This window comes from Bubalus kerabau, chromosome 15, assembly GCF_029407905.1.
Source record: "Bubalus kerabau isolate K-KA32 ecotype Philippines breed swamp buffalo chromosome 15, PCC_UOA_SB_1v2, whole genome shotgun sequence".
NCBI classification, from domain to species: domain Eukaryota; kingdom Metazoa; phylum Chordata; class Mammalia; order Artiodactyla; family Bovidae; genus Bubalus; species Bubalus kerabau.
Window position 1 is genome coordinate 48,766,337 of NC_073638.1, and position 20,154 is coordinate 48,786,490.

The 20,154-nt window shown below is 38.0% G+C and overlaps 1 protein-coding gene and 1 pseudogene across 1 annotated transcript; both read right to left on the reverse strand.

Moving 5' to 3' along the window:
- Positions 1-2,978: 2,978 nt before the first annotated feature.
- LOC129628199 (olfactory receptor 52A1-like) lies at positions 2,979-3,929 on the reverse strand. Its single transcript, XM_055547627.1, has one exon. It carries the CDS (start codon positions 3,927-3,929, stop codon positions 2,979-2,981), a length of 951 nt encoding a protein of 316 aa, XP_055403602.1.
- A 12,915-nt stretch (positions 3,930-16,844) lies between these two features.
- On the reverse strand, positions 16,845-19,116 carry LOC129628874 (olfactory receptor 52A1-like; annotated as a pseudogene).
- Positions 19,117-20,154: the final 1,038 nt, after the last annotated feature.

Sequence of the window (20,154 nt, forward strand, 5' to 3'; positions counted from 1 at the left end):
TGACCAAGATAAACACGATGGTGTGATCACTCACCTAGGGTCAGACATTCCAAAGTGTGAAGTTAAGTGAGCCTTAGGAAGCATCACTATGAATAAAGCTAGTGGAGGTGATGGAATTTCAGTTGAACTATTTTAAATCTTAAAGATGATGCTGTTAAATTATGCACTCAATATGCCAGCAAATTTGGAAAACTCAGCAATGGCCACAGGACTGGAAAATGTCAGTTTTCATTCCAATCCCAAAGAAAGGCAATGCCAAAGAATATTCAAACTACCACACAATTGTACTCATCTCACACTCTAGCAACATACTGTTCAAAATTCTCCCAAGCTAGGCTTCACAGTACGTAGTCAAAGACTTCCAGATGTTCAAGCTGGACTTAGAAAAGTCAGAGGAACCAGAGATCAAATTGCCAATGTCCGTTGGATCATAGAAAAAGCAAGTGGATCCAGAAAAAACATCTACTTCAGCTTCATTCATTACACCAAAGCCATTGACTGTGTGGATCAAAACAAACTGTGGAAAACTCTTCAAGAGATGGGAATGCCAGACCACCTTACCTGCCTCCTGAGAAATCTGTATGCAGGTCAAAAAGCAGCAGTTAAAACCGGCCATGGAACAATGACTGTTTCCAAATTGGGAAAGGAGTACATCAAGGCTGTACATTGTCACCCTGTTTATTTAACTTATATGCAGAGTACATCATGGGAAATGCCAGGCTGGAGGAAGCACAAGCTGGAATCAAGATCGCAGGGAGAAATATCATCAGAAATGCAGATAATACCACCCATATGGCAAAAAGCGAAAGGGAACTAAAGGGTCTCTTGAAGAAAGTAAAAGAGAAGAGTGCAAAAGCTGGCTTAAAACTCAAAAAACAAAGATCATGCTATCCGGTCCCATTACTTCATGACATGTAGAAACGATGGAAACAATGGAAATTATGACAGACTTTATTTTCTTTGCCTCCAAATCACTGCAGATGGACACTGCAGCTCTGAAATTAAAAGACACTGGTTTCTTGGAAGAAAAGCTATGACATACTTAGACAGCATATTAAAAAGCAGAGACATTACTTTGCCGACAAAGGTCTGTCTAGTCAAAGCTATGGTTTTTCCAATAGGCATGTATGGATGTGAGAGTTGGATCATAAAGATAGTTAAGTGCAGAAGAATTGATGCTTTTGGACTGTGGTGTTGGAGAAGACTCTTAACAGTCCCTTGGACTGCAAAGAGATGAACCTGTCCATCCTACAGGAAATCAGTCCTGACTATTCATTGAAAGGACAGATGCTGAAGCTGAAACTCCAATATTTTGGCCATCTGATGTAAAGAACTGACTCATTGGAAAATACCCTGATTCTGGGAAAGACTGGGGGCAGGAGAAGGGGATGACAGAGGATGAGATGGTTGGATGGCATCCCCATTCAATTGACATGAGTTTGAGCAAGCCCTGGGAGTTGGTGATAGACAGGGAAGCCTGGCGTGCTGAAGTCCATGGGGTCACAAAGAGTCTGACATGACTGAGAGCTGAACTGAACTGAACTGAACTGAGGTTTCCTGGCACCGAAGATTGTGCACATTTTAAATTTTAATTAGCATTGTCAAATTACCTGCCCTAATGTACACCTTTACTTATTGTTAACTGAAAACTGTTCTGGAATAGTTTCCCAAATTGCTAAAATCTCCTTTGCTATGATAGGATAAAAACTTTAGGTTATAAATTAAAGGTTGATTTTTAGTATCCATTTCATAGAGAAGATAATATAGAATTAATTTTTTTTCTGTTTTCTCAGAATTGTAGTTAAAACCTAAAGCTGAAGAAAAATTCACTAAGTTACTAATAGTTGCCAAGGCTTACTAAGTTGTATTTGTCTCTAGCGCTATTACTGACTATCATCTCTCCTGCCCACGATTTTCCATTTCCTGCTCCAATCTTAGCATTTTATAGAGGGAGGGCATTCATGATTTGTCCTGTAGCTTCCTTATTCCCTGATCTTGGGAGAGTATATTATGACTTTCCACACCTGGACCCAAGGGAGTCAGAACAATAAAATTCCCATGAAGATTGGATATTTCTCACAATGTGAGAGACTGACACTCTGGTCCTCTAGGTATTTAAATTCCTATAAAATCTGGAGATTTATTTGTTCATTCTACAACCATTTCTCTCTTACTGTCATGTGTCTCTTTTCCTCTCATTTGCTAAGAAATATAAGGCTACAAAGTTTATAAACTCAATATAATTAATCACTGTGTCAAATTTGCCATTATGCTGCTATTCCGTAGCATAGTATTTATAATGGCTTAAGATTTTAATAACGTTAGATGAATTAATAGAAAGTAAATGATGAAAACAGCAGAAAAAGTGCTGTTGTGGAAAATCAAGCACTTTACTGCTCATGCTTTTTGTGCCTATAACTTCCTGAATGACCCTGAAAATATATTGAAATTTTTACACTTTATTTTCTCATTACTAACATAAAGATAGAATTTCTCTTTTGTTTTGTTATTGATAAGAAGAGTAACATACACTTCCTACATTTTTTTTTTAAAAGAAGACCCAGATGACCAAAAAACAAAATCAAGAACTAGATTTATTGAGTACCTGGACACTGCAGAACATTAAGCATTGGGTGTATCTAAATTCATTGAGAGATCCATAATTTGTGAAACTTTGCAGAGTTGGATATTTATAAGAGGACACTTGAGCATGTACTAAAAAAGAAAAATTAAAAAGAAATTTAAAAGAGAAACATTCACTATTTCCCTCCTTTATGTTTCTCATTCTCATTATCCAGCTAGGATCCACAATCCTATTGACTGCTTTCATGCCCTAATAGCTAACAGCTAACATGCTGACAAGTTGAAAAAAATTAAATAGAAAACTTGAGCATTTCCAATAACAATGACTTTTTGTTGTTTTAACATGTTGTGAAATAGTGTTGCTACTCACAAAAAGGTAAACATAAAAGCTTTTCTCACAGTAAATTTTCTGAACAAAATATTTTTACCATATGGACACGGATCTGCTTGGTCTTTGCACCATAGACAAGTGGATTGAGAAATGGAGGGACTAGCAGATAAGTGCTAGAAAAGAGGATGTGAATATAAGGAGGGATGTGAGAACCAAATCTATGTGCAAAGAAGGAGAAGAAACCAAGGGAGTAGAACTGGAGGAAGACACAGATGTGAGCGACACAAGTGTTGAATGCTTTCAACCTAGCCTCCTTCTGAGGCAAACGAAAAACTGTGATGAATATCTGTATGTAGGACAATGTGATTAATACAATGTCAAGCCCAGCAACAGTGAAGGCCACAAACAAACCACAGATTTTGTTGACCCTGATATTTTCTGCAGCCATTTTCACAACAGCCATATGTTCACAGTAGGAATGAGAGATGACTGTTGTATGGTAAAACTGTAATCGAAACTTTATCAGTATTAGGCATGCTGTTACAAGAATGGCAGCCCTGAGTGTTACCATAGCTGCTATTTGAGTGACTAACTGGTGAGAGAAGATGGCAGCATGTCTGAGTGGATAACAGATGGCTACATAGCGGTCCAGGGCCATGGCTAGGAGGATGCCTGATTCTGTGCACTGAAATGTGTGGATGAGCCACATTTGAAGCAAGCAAGAATCAAAATATATCCCTGTTACATGAAACCAGAAGATTCCAAGCATCTTGGGCACAATGCTTGTGCTGAGAGCAATATCTGTGACTCCTAGCATGCCTAGGAAAATGTACATGGGCTGATGGAGACTGTGTTCTGATATGATGATAATCAAAAGCAAAGTGTTTCCAATCATAGCGATTAGATACATGGCACAAAATGGAATCCCAATCCAGCACTGCACAGATTCTAGGCCAGGGATCCCTATAAAGGTCAACACAGAAGGCATGAAGATTGTAACGTTGGAAATGGACATAATCCTTGAGTCTCCTGATGCAAACCCAAGTTTCCCATTCAATTCCTCTTTCTTTCCATCTTCCTGTTTTTGCCCAAAATCATCATGTTGAGTCTTTCTGATTTATGCAGAAATCTTGGATAATATCATCAGTCTCATTTACTTGTAAAGAGTAAAACATAGGTCAACAGAGAGATATCACTGTTTTTAGGAAAGACATCCACAGTCACATTATCATAGTTCTTGTACCACAATAAAATGTTATGTGCAGAGCTGGGCAATGCTTTAAAAGCTGAAAAATAACTGAATTGGGAAATAAACTGCTGTATTGACTATTAGTTCATTCCAGACCTGTGGGCAAAGAAAATAGACTTGTTTATATTGTGTGAAATTTGCATTTTAATCAGAATTTAATGAATCTCTCCACATTACATAGTTCAGTTAACAGCTTTACTAGTCTGTTTTTCTCTATTGGCTGCTTGCTAAGTCACTTCCATCATGTCCGAATCTATGTGACCGCAAGGACTGTACCTACCAGGATCCTCTGTCCACGGGATTCTCCAGGCAAGAATACTGGAGTGGTTTGCCATAACCTCCTCCAGGGGATCTTCCTGACTCAGGGATAGAACCTTCATCTCTTAAGTCCCCCACATTGGCAGGCGGGTTCTTTACCACTAGGACCACTTGGGAAGCATCTCTTTTTCTTAATTGTCTCTAAATCAGGCATGTTTGGCTTGGACCAGCAAATACACAATCTCTGATTAGTATATTAGAATGAAAAATTCCCTATTAAAGATGATAGAGGTAGAAACTCTTGTCATTCAAAAGCATAATACGCTTATCTACCAATCAATGCACTCTGTCTTTATGTAAGTTTGGTAGTCCTTTATGAGAATGTGAAGGAAGAATTGAAGGAAAGGTCATTCAAATCCATGTGCACTTAGCAAATTTGGGCAAAAGTTCTTTGTTACATTTTACATTTCTAATAAAACTGTACTATTTTTGCCTATATTTCTAAAAGCTGAGTTACATAAAATTTATCATGTGCTTAAAAATTAAAGATTTCAAATCAAAGATTAAAAAATGTCTTTTATATGTAGTATAAGACACCTAGTGAGTGAGTGAAGTCGCTCAGTCGTGTCTGACTCTTTGTGACCCTGTGGACTGTAGCCCACCAGGCTCTTCCATCCATGAGGAGATGGAATCCCTAGGACGTAAGGGAAACACCAGCAGCAATGTATAGTGGCAAGAGGCCTCATTCTTAATGGCTCAGGGGCGTAGAACATCGGCAAAAGTGTAACTTGACTGAAATACAGGCTGTTTCTTGGGTTTAAAATGTCCATAATGGCCATTAATATGAGAATTGTCTAATTGAGGCTCATGTATTCTTTATGAAATAGATAATCTGGAATACTTGGGCTTCCCTGGTAGCTCAGTTGGTAAAAAATCCGCCTGCAAAGTAGGAGACCTGGATTTGATCCCTGGGTTGGGAAGAGTCCCTGGAGAAGGGAAAGGCTACCCACTCCAGTATTCTGGCCTGAGAATTTCATAGACTGTGTAGTCCATGTGTTCGTAAAGAGTCTGACATGACTGAGTGACTTTCACATAGCTGCCATTAATATGAGAATTGCCTAACTGAGGGTCATGGATTCTTCATGAAATAGATAATCTGGAATATTTAATGGTTGCTGTGTAATGGGAGCATGAAAATGGGATTCATGATCTTGTAAGGGGTCACAACAACCAACCAAATGGTACTTGCAGATGTGAATATTGTAAACTATCAATAATACATCACTTAAAGTACATCTCTCTGTTTCAAAAATTTTATATAACTATGCTTTGACTTCTAATAAGGGGTACAGTTCTCAGAGCTTTATGAGATGATGTTCCTGGTTTATAATCTTCAATTTGTTTTTCAGTCACTAAGTTATCCCTGACTCTTTACAATGCCATGAACTGGAGCACACCAGGCTTGCCTGTCCTTCACTATCTCCCAGAACTTGTTCAAACTCATGTCCATCAAGTCAGTGATACCATTCAGCCATGTCACCCTCTGTCATCCTCTTCTCCTCCTGCCCTCCGTCTTTCCCATCATCAAGGTTTTTTCCAATAAGTCAGCTCTTCCCATCAGGTGGCCAAAGTATTGAAACTTCAGCTTCAGCATCAGTTTTTTTCATTGAATATTCAGGGTTGATTTCCTTTAGGATGGACTGGTTTGATCGATCTCCTTGCAGTCCAAGGGACTCTCAAGTGTCTTCTCCAACATCACAATTAAAAGGTATCAATTCTTTGGCCCTCAGCCTTCTTAATGGTCCAACTCTCACATCCATACAAGACTACTGTAAAAACCATATCTTTGATTAGATGGACATTTGTTAGCAAAGTGATGTCTCTGCTTTTTAATAAGATGTCTAGGTTTGTCATAAGCTTTCTTCCAATGACAACTTCCAGACAGTTGTCATTCAATTTCATGGGTGCAGTCACCATCAGCAATGATCTTGGAACCCAAGAAAATAAGATCTGTCACTGCTTCCATTGTTTCCCCATCTATTTGCCATGCAGTGATGGGACCAGATGTCATCATCGTTTTTTGAATGTTGAGTTTTAGGCCAATTTTTTTCACTCTCTTCTTTCACCTTCATCAAGAGGCTCTTTAGGCCCTCTTCACTTTCTGCCATTAAGATGGTGTCATCTGCATATCTGAGGTTATTGATATTTCTCCCAGCAATCTTGATTCTAGCTTGTGCTTCATACAGCTCAATATTTCACATGATGTACACTGCATATAAGTTAAAGAAACAAGGTGACAATACACAGAGTCGATGTACTCATTTTCCAATTTTGAACCAGTCCATTGCTCCATATCTGGCTCTAAATGTTGCTTCTTGACCAGTGCACAGATTTCTCAGGAGGCAGGTAAGGTGGTCTGGTATTCTCATCTCTGAAGAATTTTCCAGTTTGTTGTGATCCACACAGTCAAAGGCTTTAGTGGAATCAATGAAGCAGAGTGGATGTTTTTCTGGAATTCTCTTGCTTTTTCCTATGATCCAACAGATGTTGGCAATTTGATCTCTGGTTCCTCTGCCTTTTCTAAATCCAGCTGGTACATAAGGAAGTTTTCACTTAACGTACTGTTCAAGCCTAGCTGAAGGATTTTTGAGCATTACCTCGCTAGTATGTGAAATGAGCACAGCTGTTCAATAATTTGAACATTCTTTGGCATTTCCTTTCTTTGGGATTGGAATGAAAACTGACCCCTTCCAGTCTTGTGGCTGTTGTGGACAACTCAACAAACAAAAATGTTGTCAAGTTTTCCAAAATAGGGAGCATATTGAGTGCAGCACTTTAATAACATCATCTTTTAGGATTTTAAATAGCTCAGCTGGAATTTCATCATCTCTACTAGCTTTGTTTGTAGTAATGCTTCCTAAGGCCCACTCGACTTCACACTGCAGGATTCTTGCTCTAGGTGAATAACATCACCATTTTGGTTATTTGGGTCATTAAGACCTTTTTTTATATTGTTTTTCAGTGTATTCTTGCCATGTCTTCTTAATCTCTTCTGCTTCTGTTAGGTCCTTGCCATTTCTATCCTTCATTGTGCCCATCTTTGCATGAAGTGTTCACTTAGTATCTCTAATTCTCTTGATATCTTTACTCTTTCCCATTCTATTGTTTTCCTCCTCCTTTTCATTGTTTACTTAAGAAAGCTTTCTTATCTGTCCTTGCTATTTTTTGGAACTCTGCATTCAGTTGGTTATATCTTTCTTTTTGTCCTTTGCCTTTCATTTCTCTTCTTTTCTCAGCTATTTGTAAGGCCTCTTCAGACAACCATTTTGGCTTCTTGCATTTATTTTTCTTGGGATGGTTTTGGTCGATGCCTCCTGTCCAATGTTGTGAACCTCTGTCCATTGTTCTTCAGGGACTCTGTCTATGAGATCTAATCCCTTGAATCTATTTGTCATTTTCACTGTATAATCATAAGGGATTTGATTTGGGTCATACCTGAATGGCCTAGTGTTTTTCCCTTACTTTCTTTCAACCTTGGTCTCCTAGGGGACTTTTTTACCATCTGAGTCACCAAGGAAGACTTTTAGCAGTGGAGAGTGAAGAAAGGCTCTTTGTTACCCTATGGACGATAGCTTGTCAGGGGCCTCTATCCAAGTAATTCTCCAGGCAAGAATACTGAAGTGGGTAACCATTCCCTTCCCTAGGGATCTTCCCAACTCAGGGATCAAACCTGGGTCTTCTACATGGCAGGCAGAATTTTCTCCATCTGAGCCACCAGGGAAGCTCAATGTTCAATTGGGCACAAATAAAATTTTCCACTTCTTAGATTACTTTTTTCATTGACACAACTTTATGAGTCCTGATGATACTCTTCTAGGGCAGGGCTTCCTAAAGAAAAGAAAAAAGGTGAAATCACTCAGTCATGTCTGACTCTTTGTGACCACATGGACTATAGCCTACCAGGTTCCTCTGTCATGGGATTTTCCAGGCAAGAGTAATGGAGTGGGTTGCCATTTCCTTTTCCAAGGGATCTTCCAGACCCAAGGATTGAACCTGGGTCTCCTGCATCACAGGCAGAGCCTTTACTGTCTGATCCACCAGGGAAGCCCCAGGTTTGCTAACCTTGGTGCAGTTGACATATAGTTCAGATCAATTTTTTGTTTTGGGGTAATTTTCTGCTTTGTAGAAGGTTTAGCAACATTTCTCTTTCCTAAACATTGGATGTCAGTAGTTCTTTCTTGTTTTGGCAGTGAAAAATATATTCAGGTATCACCAAATATCTCCTGGATGTGAAAGGAATAGCACATCACCTCAGTCGCTAAGCATTGTTGTATAGTTTTATACAGCAGGGAAAAAAAAAAACAGTTTTTAATGTATAAGAATTGATAGGTTTATGACTTAATCCAAATATGCAGAATAAATTGCTAATAAAAGGGAATCATTTTTCAATAGAAATTAACCAGATAAAAGAGATGGAGAAGGGCACTCCAAGATGGTTTGTACAAAAATCACAGAAGCCTGTGAGATATGGTGAGGCTGTTTATTGATATACAATATCAATAAACATTTATCACATATAAATCAGTTCATAAGCAGAAATGATGGTTAATATAAAGGATTGAATATTACATGTGAAGTTAGTATTTTAAACCATTTGATTTTTCACTTTGGGGTTGAAGAATAGGTTTCTGTGGAAAGTAAAAAAATATCATCTGCTGGGAAGTTAATTAATGGCTTGAAAAATGTGGCAGCTAAGTGTAAAGGGATCTAGTCACAAACACACTTGTGACAGTGCATAAGTATATCGTAAAGTAATGTGGTACAGCAAAAGAATAATAAGAATGGAAAATATGTGACACTCATTCTTATGTAGCAGAAATTAGAGGAGATGAGGTTAAAAGTGTGTGGTTTGAGATTTACAGCAATGAGTGACAAAAGACAAGCTGAAAGACACTCTGTGTGTTTAGAAAGGGAATAAAGATATCTTAAACTCTTGAAATTCATAAGCCTGGGTAAATACACCTTGGTCATCTTACAGCATAAAATCTGAATTATTAGTATTCCTTACTGCTGGGAGCCAGCACAGGAGTTCCCACCCATGACAAAGGTCATGTGAAGAGGCCTGATATGCAAAGGCTAGTCAGGGCTCAAGGGGCCCCCCTGGACCTGCCCGAGCATCTACCCCAAAACTAAAATCTGTCTGTTTTACTATTTCACAACTTTCACCAACTCCTCTGACATTAATGGGGGGCTACCCCCGACCACCTTTCTCTGAAGAAAATTAACTTAGAGCTCTAGTTAATAAGTCTCCTGGGCATAATTAGGAGTGTTTCAATTCAAAGCCCTCTGATGATTTTCTAGCTTGCCTGACAGGTTTGTTCAGACTCCTGCAGCTACGCATGTGGTTGTTCACAGCCTCCCAACACGAGAGGCATGGGAAGCTTAAGATATTCTAACAATGCAGAGCTTCTCAGAGAGTTAGAATTGTTAGAATAGAACTAGTAGAGGATTTCTTTGTTGAGCTAATGCTTGCTGCCAAGTTTCCATATCCCTTGCCTGCTATGTCCCTGGAAGTGTATTCATTAATATAGTTGGTATATAGAAATGTAAGTAGTAGCTTTAATGTTTGTAACCTTGGACCCTTGAGTTAATTCTTTTCTTGTTATAGCCCACCACAATTTTGCCCTATAGGAATGTAACTTTATCTAATGCTTTTGGATGGTGGCGCCTGACTTTAGAATAATCACCTTTAGAGAAAAATAAGTTTTCTGAAGAAAGGGTCATAAAATGTTAACAGACCTCCTGGCCAGAAGATGATGTAAATCACCTAAAGCTTTTGCATATGATAAATTTGCAGAAAGAAAGCCTGGCTTCAATAAGGATCAAGGACTGTTGACCTTGCATGACTCTACCTGCCCCGCCCTCCATTATCCTCTACGCACAACTTAAGGTATAAAAACTACTTTGGAAAATAAAGTGTGGGCCATGCTCATCAAGCTTGGTCTCCCCATGTCGTTCTTTCTCTTTCCTTTTCCTTTTCAGGCTGATTCCCTGGAGTGCAGGGGCCCTCTGAGTTCACTTTCCTGCCTGGGCTTCTAAGACCCACTTGAGAAGGTGCCTAAGGTGGGGCACCTTCAGCGATTTGAGAGGGTGCCTGCGGCCTACGTGAACAGAGCAAGTCCCGTGCTGGGGCTTTATTGGCTTTCTGCATAAACCAAGGAATATCAGCCTCTTTTCTCTCCCTTATTTTCTTAACTGCAAAATTCTTTCCTTATCTCTTTCTCCATTTCTCTCAGTCACCTATGCCGTCCTCCTGAGGGAATCCCTGGATCCAACCGGGGCTGGACCCAGGTAACCTTACAACTCTAATTTTAAATCAGCCCAAATCCCAGGATCTGAAAGATTTAAGGAATCCAGGACTCTAATCCCATACTCTCTACAATCTCAGGAATATTTCCTCTTGAAAGTCTCCACTGATCTCATTCATCCACTGATCTCTGCCTCAAGTACTCCAGTGAATACAGAGGACTCTTTTTGTTTTCTGAAACAGCTTATCATGTTTTAGGAAAGCTCCAGATGACAAATAGGTATTCTTTAAAATGAACCTTATATGATATTATACATGTTTCAATGTACACCCGTGGTGGATTCATGTTGATGTATGGCAAAACCAATACAATATTGTAAAGTAATTAGCCTCTAATTAAAAAAAATAAATGTAAATTAAAAATAAAAATAAATAAAATGAACCTTAAATTGCCTCTTTTTAAAAATTTTAAAGTCTCAAATTTATGCTCCATTGATACACATTAGCCATGGGTCGTGGCTGTCAATTGTCAAGGATCTGAAGTCACTCAACGGAATTTAAATCCTGGATGGTCCTACTTAGCTTTGCCTGCCCTGTACTCCATTATGAAATTTTACATTGTCTCGGTTTATTTATTATAGAGAAATATCATGGATAGAAACAAATTATGATGTGATTGTATTACATGATATAATCCATCTAAATATTTGGAAGGAATTATAAGGTGCATTGATCTGTCAATAAATGCCAGATATTAATTGATGCACATTTATCTTTTTCTCACAAATATCTTGAGATATTAAATGAGTCCTTTATGTGAAAGAGCATTTCTACAGAATTACTTGATGGGTATCTTTTTTCCTGCATCTTTTCCAGTCTGAGCGTGTGTAATTTCCTGACCTTTTAACAAACAGGCTTTCCATTCATCTATCAACACAGATATTCTCCAAAAATCTTTCTTTTTTCAAACTTGCTTTACAACTTGTCACCACGTGTAGCATTAACTGATCCAAAAATGCTGTGAAAAACATGGGACACATTTCCCTAGTGACAGAACACTCAACTATTATAAGAATGTATAGCTTTTTTTTTTTTCCATCCTGGAATTATATTGGATCACATGGCATACACATTCTTTTTGAAACCAACCCTCCAGTTTCCCATAATCAGTGCTGAATCTCTATCCACAATGACTTACCAGGGATCATCTGTGATAATACACAAAGAAGCCATAAAGGAGAAAATGTTCTGACGTTTCAGATGTGAAGAGTGAATGTTTTATACTATAGGATGCACCTGGGGACTGGTTTTCACAAATCTCTAGTGCGTGTTAAATTTCACTGGGGACAAGCATGGAAAAGAAAGCACACTATCATTCAGAACATACAAGATTTTTTCTCTAATAGTTGGTTTAGCATCTAAAAATAATTCTCAAACTTTGGTTCCATTTTAGGACTGGGAACCAAAATGAGCCTCTTTTTTAAAATTCCTAAGAGAAGACAGTGCTGAAGACCAGACAAAACAAATCAGTGACACTTATTTACAAAAATAATGAGACAATAAAGGTAAAATAAAAACAGCTTGAGATATTCAGACTAGTCAGCATAGACATACTGACAGAGAAATAAAATAATATGTTTTTAATCTAATTCTATATTTCTTATTTAAGCTCACTGACTTATTTAGGGTCCTAATAGGTGCTGACTTTGGAACATTCACCTCAGAGCCTCAGTTACAATTTCTGGGCTTCTTCCATGCAAGAGCTGATTACAGAAATCTTTCCAGTATCCAAATTATCTCTCTCTCAGTTGTTCCAGTCATATTCAGAATTATTATGAAAGGACTGTATATATTTTCACAAATTGATATCAACTTCCCAACCTGAAACTGTTATTTATGACATGTATTTACTAGGTTGAAAGAAGACTTTGTGCCTCCCAATAGGATTTTAAGCTTTAATATTATGAAAGAAATAAACTTTGATTCATTGAAGAATACAAGAAAGAGGCTAACAACCCTGGATTACCTGATGACCTGACTTGAAGTCACTCTGGTTTTGTCCTGTGTCATTGGGTCAGACCCCATTCAGTAGTCCTGTTCCCTTTGAATTAAGACTCTCTGACCACATCCTCATATTAAACTGCCATAAACTTATCATCCTCCCAGAGAAAGCAATGGTATAGGATCAAGGGCAGTTATATGAAGGAACCCAGCTCAGCCAGGGTGAGGCTGTTTGTACATCTTTGCTTCTGGACACTCAGTGATTCATATCAGCAGATTGAAATCAGCCATAGCTGAGGATTTGTACCAGAAAAAAATAAAACACAAAACCAGTGCACATCATCAAATAAAAGGAAATAAATTTAAATGAAATCTGGGGAATATAAATCTAAAGGGTCTAGACATGCTTATACTTTTTATGGAATTTTTTGAATAAAGATGGACATCCTTACCAAGCAGAGAGAGAAGGGGACTATGGATAAGACGGCCAGAGATCTGCTTCCTGGTGCAAGAGTAGACTCAGGTACCTCATGCAATATTCAAGTATAAAAGTAAATGAAATTCCTATTTATGCTACAACTCAAATGAATCTTAAGAACATTATTCTAAGTCAAAGAAACCAGACTCAAAGGCCAAATATTGTTTCATTTCACTTACATAAGATGTCCAGAGATGAGAAATCACAGACACAGAAAGTCAATTAATGTGTGCCATGAAATGGGGTTGGAGAATGGGGAGTGGCTGCTAAGGGGGATGGAGTATCTTTATTAAATGTACTGGAATTTGATAGTAGTGATAATTGCACAGGTTTTTGGTTATGTCAAAAGCCAGAGATTAATACTCTCTAAAGAGTGTGCTATATGGTATGAAAATTATATCTCAATAAATTAAAAAAAAAACTTACTTAGAATGGTATACACAGACCATAAGGAAAAAGATATTAGATATATGTTTTTAAATTTAAGATATATCAAATAAATGTGGTGACATGATTTTGTGACAGACAATGCAGCTTAACTCAGGTGTAATTATTAAACATTCATTCTGCGGAGAAAGTTAATATGGGAATTCTGGCTTTTTATTCAATTTTCTGTAAACCTTAAACTCTCTAAAAAGTAAAGGAAATTAATTGAAACTAATTTAATAGTAGAAAAAAATTATCATTCCACAAATAGTAAAACATTAAATGATTAAGTTATTTCAGTTTGGAACAACTCTTCCTCCATATGTCTTCATTAGGAAACCATTTAAATTATTCTATTGTGAGAATAGAAATATAGATGGGGAAACAGTGGAAACAGTGTCAGACTTTATTTTTCTGGGCTCCAGAACCACTGCAGATAGTGACTGCAGCCATGAAATTAAAAGACGCTTACTCCTTGGAAGGAAAGTTATGACCAATCCTAGACAGCATATTCAAAAGCAGAGACATTACTTTGCCAACAAAGGTCCATTTAGTCAAGGCTATGGTTTTTCCTGTGGTCATGTATGGATGTGAGAGTTGCACTATGAAGAAGGCTGAGCACCGAAGAATTGATGCTTTTGAACTGTGGTGTTGAAGAAGACTCTTGAGAATCCCTTGGACTGCAAGGAAATCCAACCAGTCCATTCTGAAGGAGATCAGCCCTGGGATTTCTTTGGAAGGACTGATGCTAAAGCTGAAACTCCAGTACTTTGGCCACCTCATGTGAAGAGTTGACTCATTGGAAAAGACTCTGATGCTGGGAGGGATTGGGGGCAAGAGGAAAAGGGGACGACAGAGGATGAGATGGCTGGATGGCATCACTGACTCGATGGACGTGAGTCTGGGTGAACTCTGGGAGTTGGTGATGGACAGGGAGGCCTGGCATGCTGCGATTCATGGGGTCACAAAGAGTCGGACACAACTGAGCGACTGGTCGGATCTGACCTGATTGTGAGAATAAATATTCATTATGAAAAGCTTGGTAGAATTTTTTGTGCATTTATTTTCTAAATCTTTCATGCAATATACATTTATTCATATTTAAAATGTAATATGTATGTGTAAGTCAGGAGTATACAAATAGATTACACATGTGACCTATATGAAAAAAGAAGTTACACACAGAAAAAATGAAGAGGTGCTGTGATGCATGCTATGAGCGCTATTAGGAGACGTAGAGAAAAAAAATAAGGAAAATGGCTAAGTTTCTTAGAGGAAATATTTAACTAAATTCTAAATGTAGGATAGAAATCAGCTAGGCAAAAAATACATGTTTGCATGCAAAATATCAGGAATAAGATACAGATGCATCAAGTACTTTTTGCTGAAAATATAACGTTGTTTGAATGAAAACTTCCAGCAAATGAAAGATGAAAAACCTAGTATTTTATTTTTCATAAGATCATATGTAAGACTAAAAAAAAGAATAGATAGTGACTAATGGAGAGAAGATAAATTATTTGAGGATACTTTAGAGATATATACTAAGGTCAGATGATTGGTTAGGTGTACAATGTTAAAGGTACACCTTTGGTACAATTGTTGCTACAATGTTGGGACATTGTTGGTACAATGCCAACATCAAAGGTAAATGATGTTTCTGGATTGGTTGACTGAGTGAATAAAGGCAGCCATTGCTAAATTGAGATATTTAAAGAACAGTGCTTGATACAAACACATCTTACATTGATGTACAGAATTTGTCAAGAGTATTGTAAGAAGCTTCCTTATACAATTTACCCAGATTTGTGTTTTTTTTTTTACATTTTTCTCAATTTTGCTTTACCACTGAACAATTCAATAGATATATGGATAGATATATGATAGTTAGATAATTTTTATGAAGTGTTTATGAGGAAGGAAAGTTATGACCAACCTAGATAGCATATTGAAAAGCAGAGACATTACTTTGCCAACAAAGGTCCATCTAGTCAAGGCCACGGTTTTTCCAGTGGTCATGTATGGATGTGAGAGTTGGACTGTGAAGAAAGCTGAGCACCAAAGAATTGATGCCTTTGAGCTGTGGTGTTGGAGAAGACTCTTGAGAGTCCCTTGGACTGCAAGGAGGTCCAACCAGTCCATTCTAAAGGAGATCAGTCCTGGGTGTTCTTTGAAGGAATGATGCTAAAGCTGAAACTCCAGTACTTTGGCCACCTTATGCGAAGAGTTGACACATTGGAAAAGACCCTGATGCTGGGAAAGATTTAGGGCAAGAGGAGAAGGGGACAACAGAGGATGAGATGGCTGGGTGGCATCACCGACTCGAAGGACATGAGTTTGAGTGAACTCCGGGAGTTGTTGATGGACAGGGAGGCCTGGTGTGCTGCAATTCATGGGGTCGCAAAGAGTCGGACACGACTGAGTGACTGAACTGAACTGGACTGATGAGTAAATTTGAGACATAGTGTTCCTTTGCTCCTAAATATTTAAATGTGCTTCCCTAGGAAAATGATAGTCTACTGCCTAACTGTAGTATTATAGACAGTATCAGGACATTTAGCACTGAAGTGATATTATAACCTAAATATTAGTCCATATCCAAGGTTAAAAATAGTTCAAAGACCTATATGTATATTTTTCTTGCCCAAAATTCAATTCAGGATTATATTATGCATTTTATATTCATGTCTCCTTAGACTTCTTCAACCTATAGCAATTCCTCAGGCTTTTTGCCTTTGTCCTTTGTTTTGTTTCATTTTTGAGGATTCACTTACTTTATATTTTAAACTTTATATTAAAGTCTAATATAAGTACAGAAATTAAACTTTGTACAGCTTACGTTGTTTTTTGCAAAGGAGTCATAAATGTGTAACAACCCAACTGAGGTTTATAACATTATTTTCACCAAGAAGCTTCTTCCTGAATTGGTCATTACATCACCATTTCTGCAAGAAAAGGAAAGGACATATGTTCATTATTTACTCTTTTATGTTTTTTAATTTCTTTACCCAGGTACAGTACACGAATCTATGTCACATAGCTGTCATGCCAGATTATGAAAACTGACTTATGATGGCAAATTAAGAACAATAAAAATTAAATACAAAACTAAAGAATTTCAATAACATGGATTTTTGTAGTTTTATTTTGTTTTGAAATTTTGTTACCACGCACAAAGAGAAAAGCTCGGTTGCATTATTCATAGTAAATTTTATGAACAGAATATTTTTACCATATGCATAAGAATGTGCTTAGTCTTTGCACCATAGACAAGTAGCTTGAGAAATGGAGGGAACACCAAGTAAATGCTAGAAATGAGAATGTGGATGTAAGGTGAGATGTAAGAACCAAACCTATGTCAAAGAAGGAGAAGAAGGCAGGGAGGTAGAGTTGGAGGAAGACACCAATATGAGCGATGCAAGTATTGTATGCTTTCAACCTTGCCTCCTTCTGGGTCAAAAGAATAAGTTGTGATAAATATACACAGGACAATATAATGAATGTAAGGCCAAACCCTGCACAGTGAAGTTCAGTTCATTCGCTCAGTCATGTCCGACTCTGCGACCCCATGAACTGCAGCATGCCAGGCTTCCCTGTCCATCACCAGCTCCCGGAGTTTACCCAAACTCATGTCCAGTGAATTGGTGATGCCATCCAACCATCTCATCCTCTGTTGTCCCCTTCTCCTCCTGCCTTCAATCTTTACCCACATCAGGGTCTTTTCAAATGAGTCAGCTCTTCACATCAGGTGGCCACATATTGGAGTTTCAGCTTCAACATCAGTCCTTCCAATGAACGCTCAGGACTGATTTCCTTTAGGATGGACTGGTTGGATCTCATTGCCATCCAAGGGACTCTCAAGCGTCTTCTCCAACACCACAGTTCAAAAGCATCAATTCTTCAGTGCTCAGCTTTCTTTAGAGTCCAACTCTCACATCCATATATGGCCACTGGAAAAACCATAGCCTTGACTAGATGGACCTTTGTTGGTAAAGTAATGTCTCTGCTTTGGAATATGCTATCTAGGTTGGTTATAAGTTTCCTTCCAAGGAGTAAGTGTCTTTTAATTTCATGGCTGCAATCACCATCTACAGTAATTTTGGAGCCCAGAAAAATAAAGTTTGACACTGTTTCCACTGTTTCCCCATCTATTTGCCATAAAGTGTTGGGACCAGATGCCATGATTTTAGTTTTCTGAATGTTGAGCTTTAAGCCAACTTTTTTCACTCTCCTCTTTCACTTTTATCAAGAGACTCTTTAGTTCTTCTACACTTTCTGTCATAAGGGTGCATATGTCATCTGCATATCTGAGGTTTTTTGATATTTCTCCGAGCAATCTTGATTCCAGCTTGTGCTTCCTCCAGCCCAGCATTTCTCATGACGTACTATGCATATAAGTTAAATAAGCAGGGTGACAATATCCAGCCTTGGCGTACTCCTTTTCCTATTTGGAACCAGTCTGTTGTTCCATGTCCAGTTCTAATTGTTGCTTCCTGACCTGCATACAGGTTTTTCAAGAGGCAGGTCAGGTGGTCTGGTATTCCCATCTCTTTCAGAATTTTCCACAGTTTATTGTGATCCACACAAAGGCTTTGGCATAGTCAATAAAGCAGAAATAGATGTTTTTCTGGAACTCTCTTGCAACAGTGAAAGCCAAAAACAAACCATAGATTCTGTTGACCCAGACATTTCCTGCAAGCAGTTTCACAATGGCCATATGCTCACATTAGGGGTGGGAGATAACACTTGTATGATAAAATTATAACTAGAACTTTATCAGTATTAGGCACCAGAGTCTTTTCAGGTGCCGCTAGTGGTAAAGATCCTGCCTGCCAATGTAGGAGATGTAAGAGAAGCAGGTTCAATCCCTTGGTTGGGAAGATCCCCTGGAGGAGGAAATGGCAACCCATATCAGTACTCTTGCCTGGAGAATCCCATGGACAGAGGAGCCTAGCAGGCTACAGTCCATAGGGTCTCAGAGATGGACACAACTGAAGCAACTTAGCACACATGCAGACTCAAGAATGGTAGCCCTGAGTGGTACCACTGCCTTGATTTGGGGTAACTAAAGGGTGGGTGAAGATGGCAATATGTCTCAGTGGATGGCGACTTAGTGGTCCAGGACCATGGCAAGCAGGATGCCCACCTCTATGCACTGTAATGTGTGAATAAGCCACTTTTGAGGCAATCAGGAATCAAAATAAACCTGTTACATGAAACCAGAAGATTCCAAGCATCTTGGGCACAATGCTGGTACGAAGGGCAATATCTGTGACTCCTAGCATGCCTAGGAAAATGTTAATGGCCTCATGGAAACTGTGTTCTGATTTGATAATGATAAACAGCAGGAAATTTCTAATCATAGGAATGAGATACATGACACAGAATGAAGTTCCAATCCAGCACTGCACAGACTCTAGGCCTGGGATCCCTATTAGGGTCAACACCGAAGACATGAAGACTGTGATGTTGGAAATGGACATAGTGTCCTTGGGTCTTCTGATGCAAACAAATGTTTTTCAGTTAAAGCTACTACTTCCTTTTCTATCTTTTATTTTCACCCAAAGTCAACATATTGAGTCCTTCTGATTTTATAGAAATCTGAGATCATATCATCCATCTCATTTACATATCTAAAGTATTAAAGAAAGATCCAAAGATGTACATCACTCTTTTTAAGAAAGATATCCCATAAGTAGAAATCCACAGTTCTTGTACCACAGTAAAATCTTTTATACAATATTTTAAAACCAGCAAAACAACTAAGGTAGAAAATAAACTTCTGACTTGACGGTTTTAATTTCATACCTTTGGACCAAAAAATAGACTTAATAATTTTTCTTGAAAATTTTATTTTAATCAAAGTTTGATGAATTTCTCCACATTCTACTTAATTGCTTTGCTACTGTTTTTTGTCAGTTGTCTCTAAATCAGAAAGAGTTGGTTTGGACCAGCAAATACTCAGACTCTGACCAATATATGAGAGTGAAAAGTTTCCTATGAAAGAGAATAGAGATAGAAGTACTTGTGACCCAAAGTTATATATATAACAGATAGTATAGTTTGATAGATGGATATATCCATCTATCAAACTATACTATCTGTCCCTCTGTAAGACAGAATATTCTTCAGAATGTGAAGGAAGTGTTTAAAAAAAAGGTTATTGAAATCCATAAAGATTTAGTGAATTTGGGCTAAAGTTCATTGCTACAGCTTACATTTCTATTAAACCTATATTTTTGCCTATAATTCTAAAAGTTTAAATCCTTAATGTTTTTGCCCTTACATTAGATTGCAAATTCTTTAATAACTGTAATGTATATTACAGATACATAGAGGGAGCAATCTCCAAGGAAACAAGAGCAGCATCAGGAGTCATGTATAGCAGTAAGAAGACTATTCTTAAAGACTCAAGGATATAGGAACATGTGTAAATATGTAACTTGACTAGAATAGAGCCTTGTTTTGTGGGTTTAAACAGTTCAAAGTTACCAATACTATAAGATCTGGATAATTTAGGC

Excerpts from the sequence above, each read along its gene's own strand:
- LOC129628199 (XM_055547627.1), bottom strand. The coding sequence starts at position 3,929 with ATGTCCATTTCCAACGTTACAATCTTCATGCCTTCTGTGTTGACCTTT.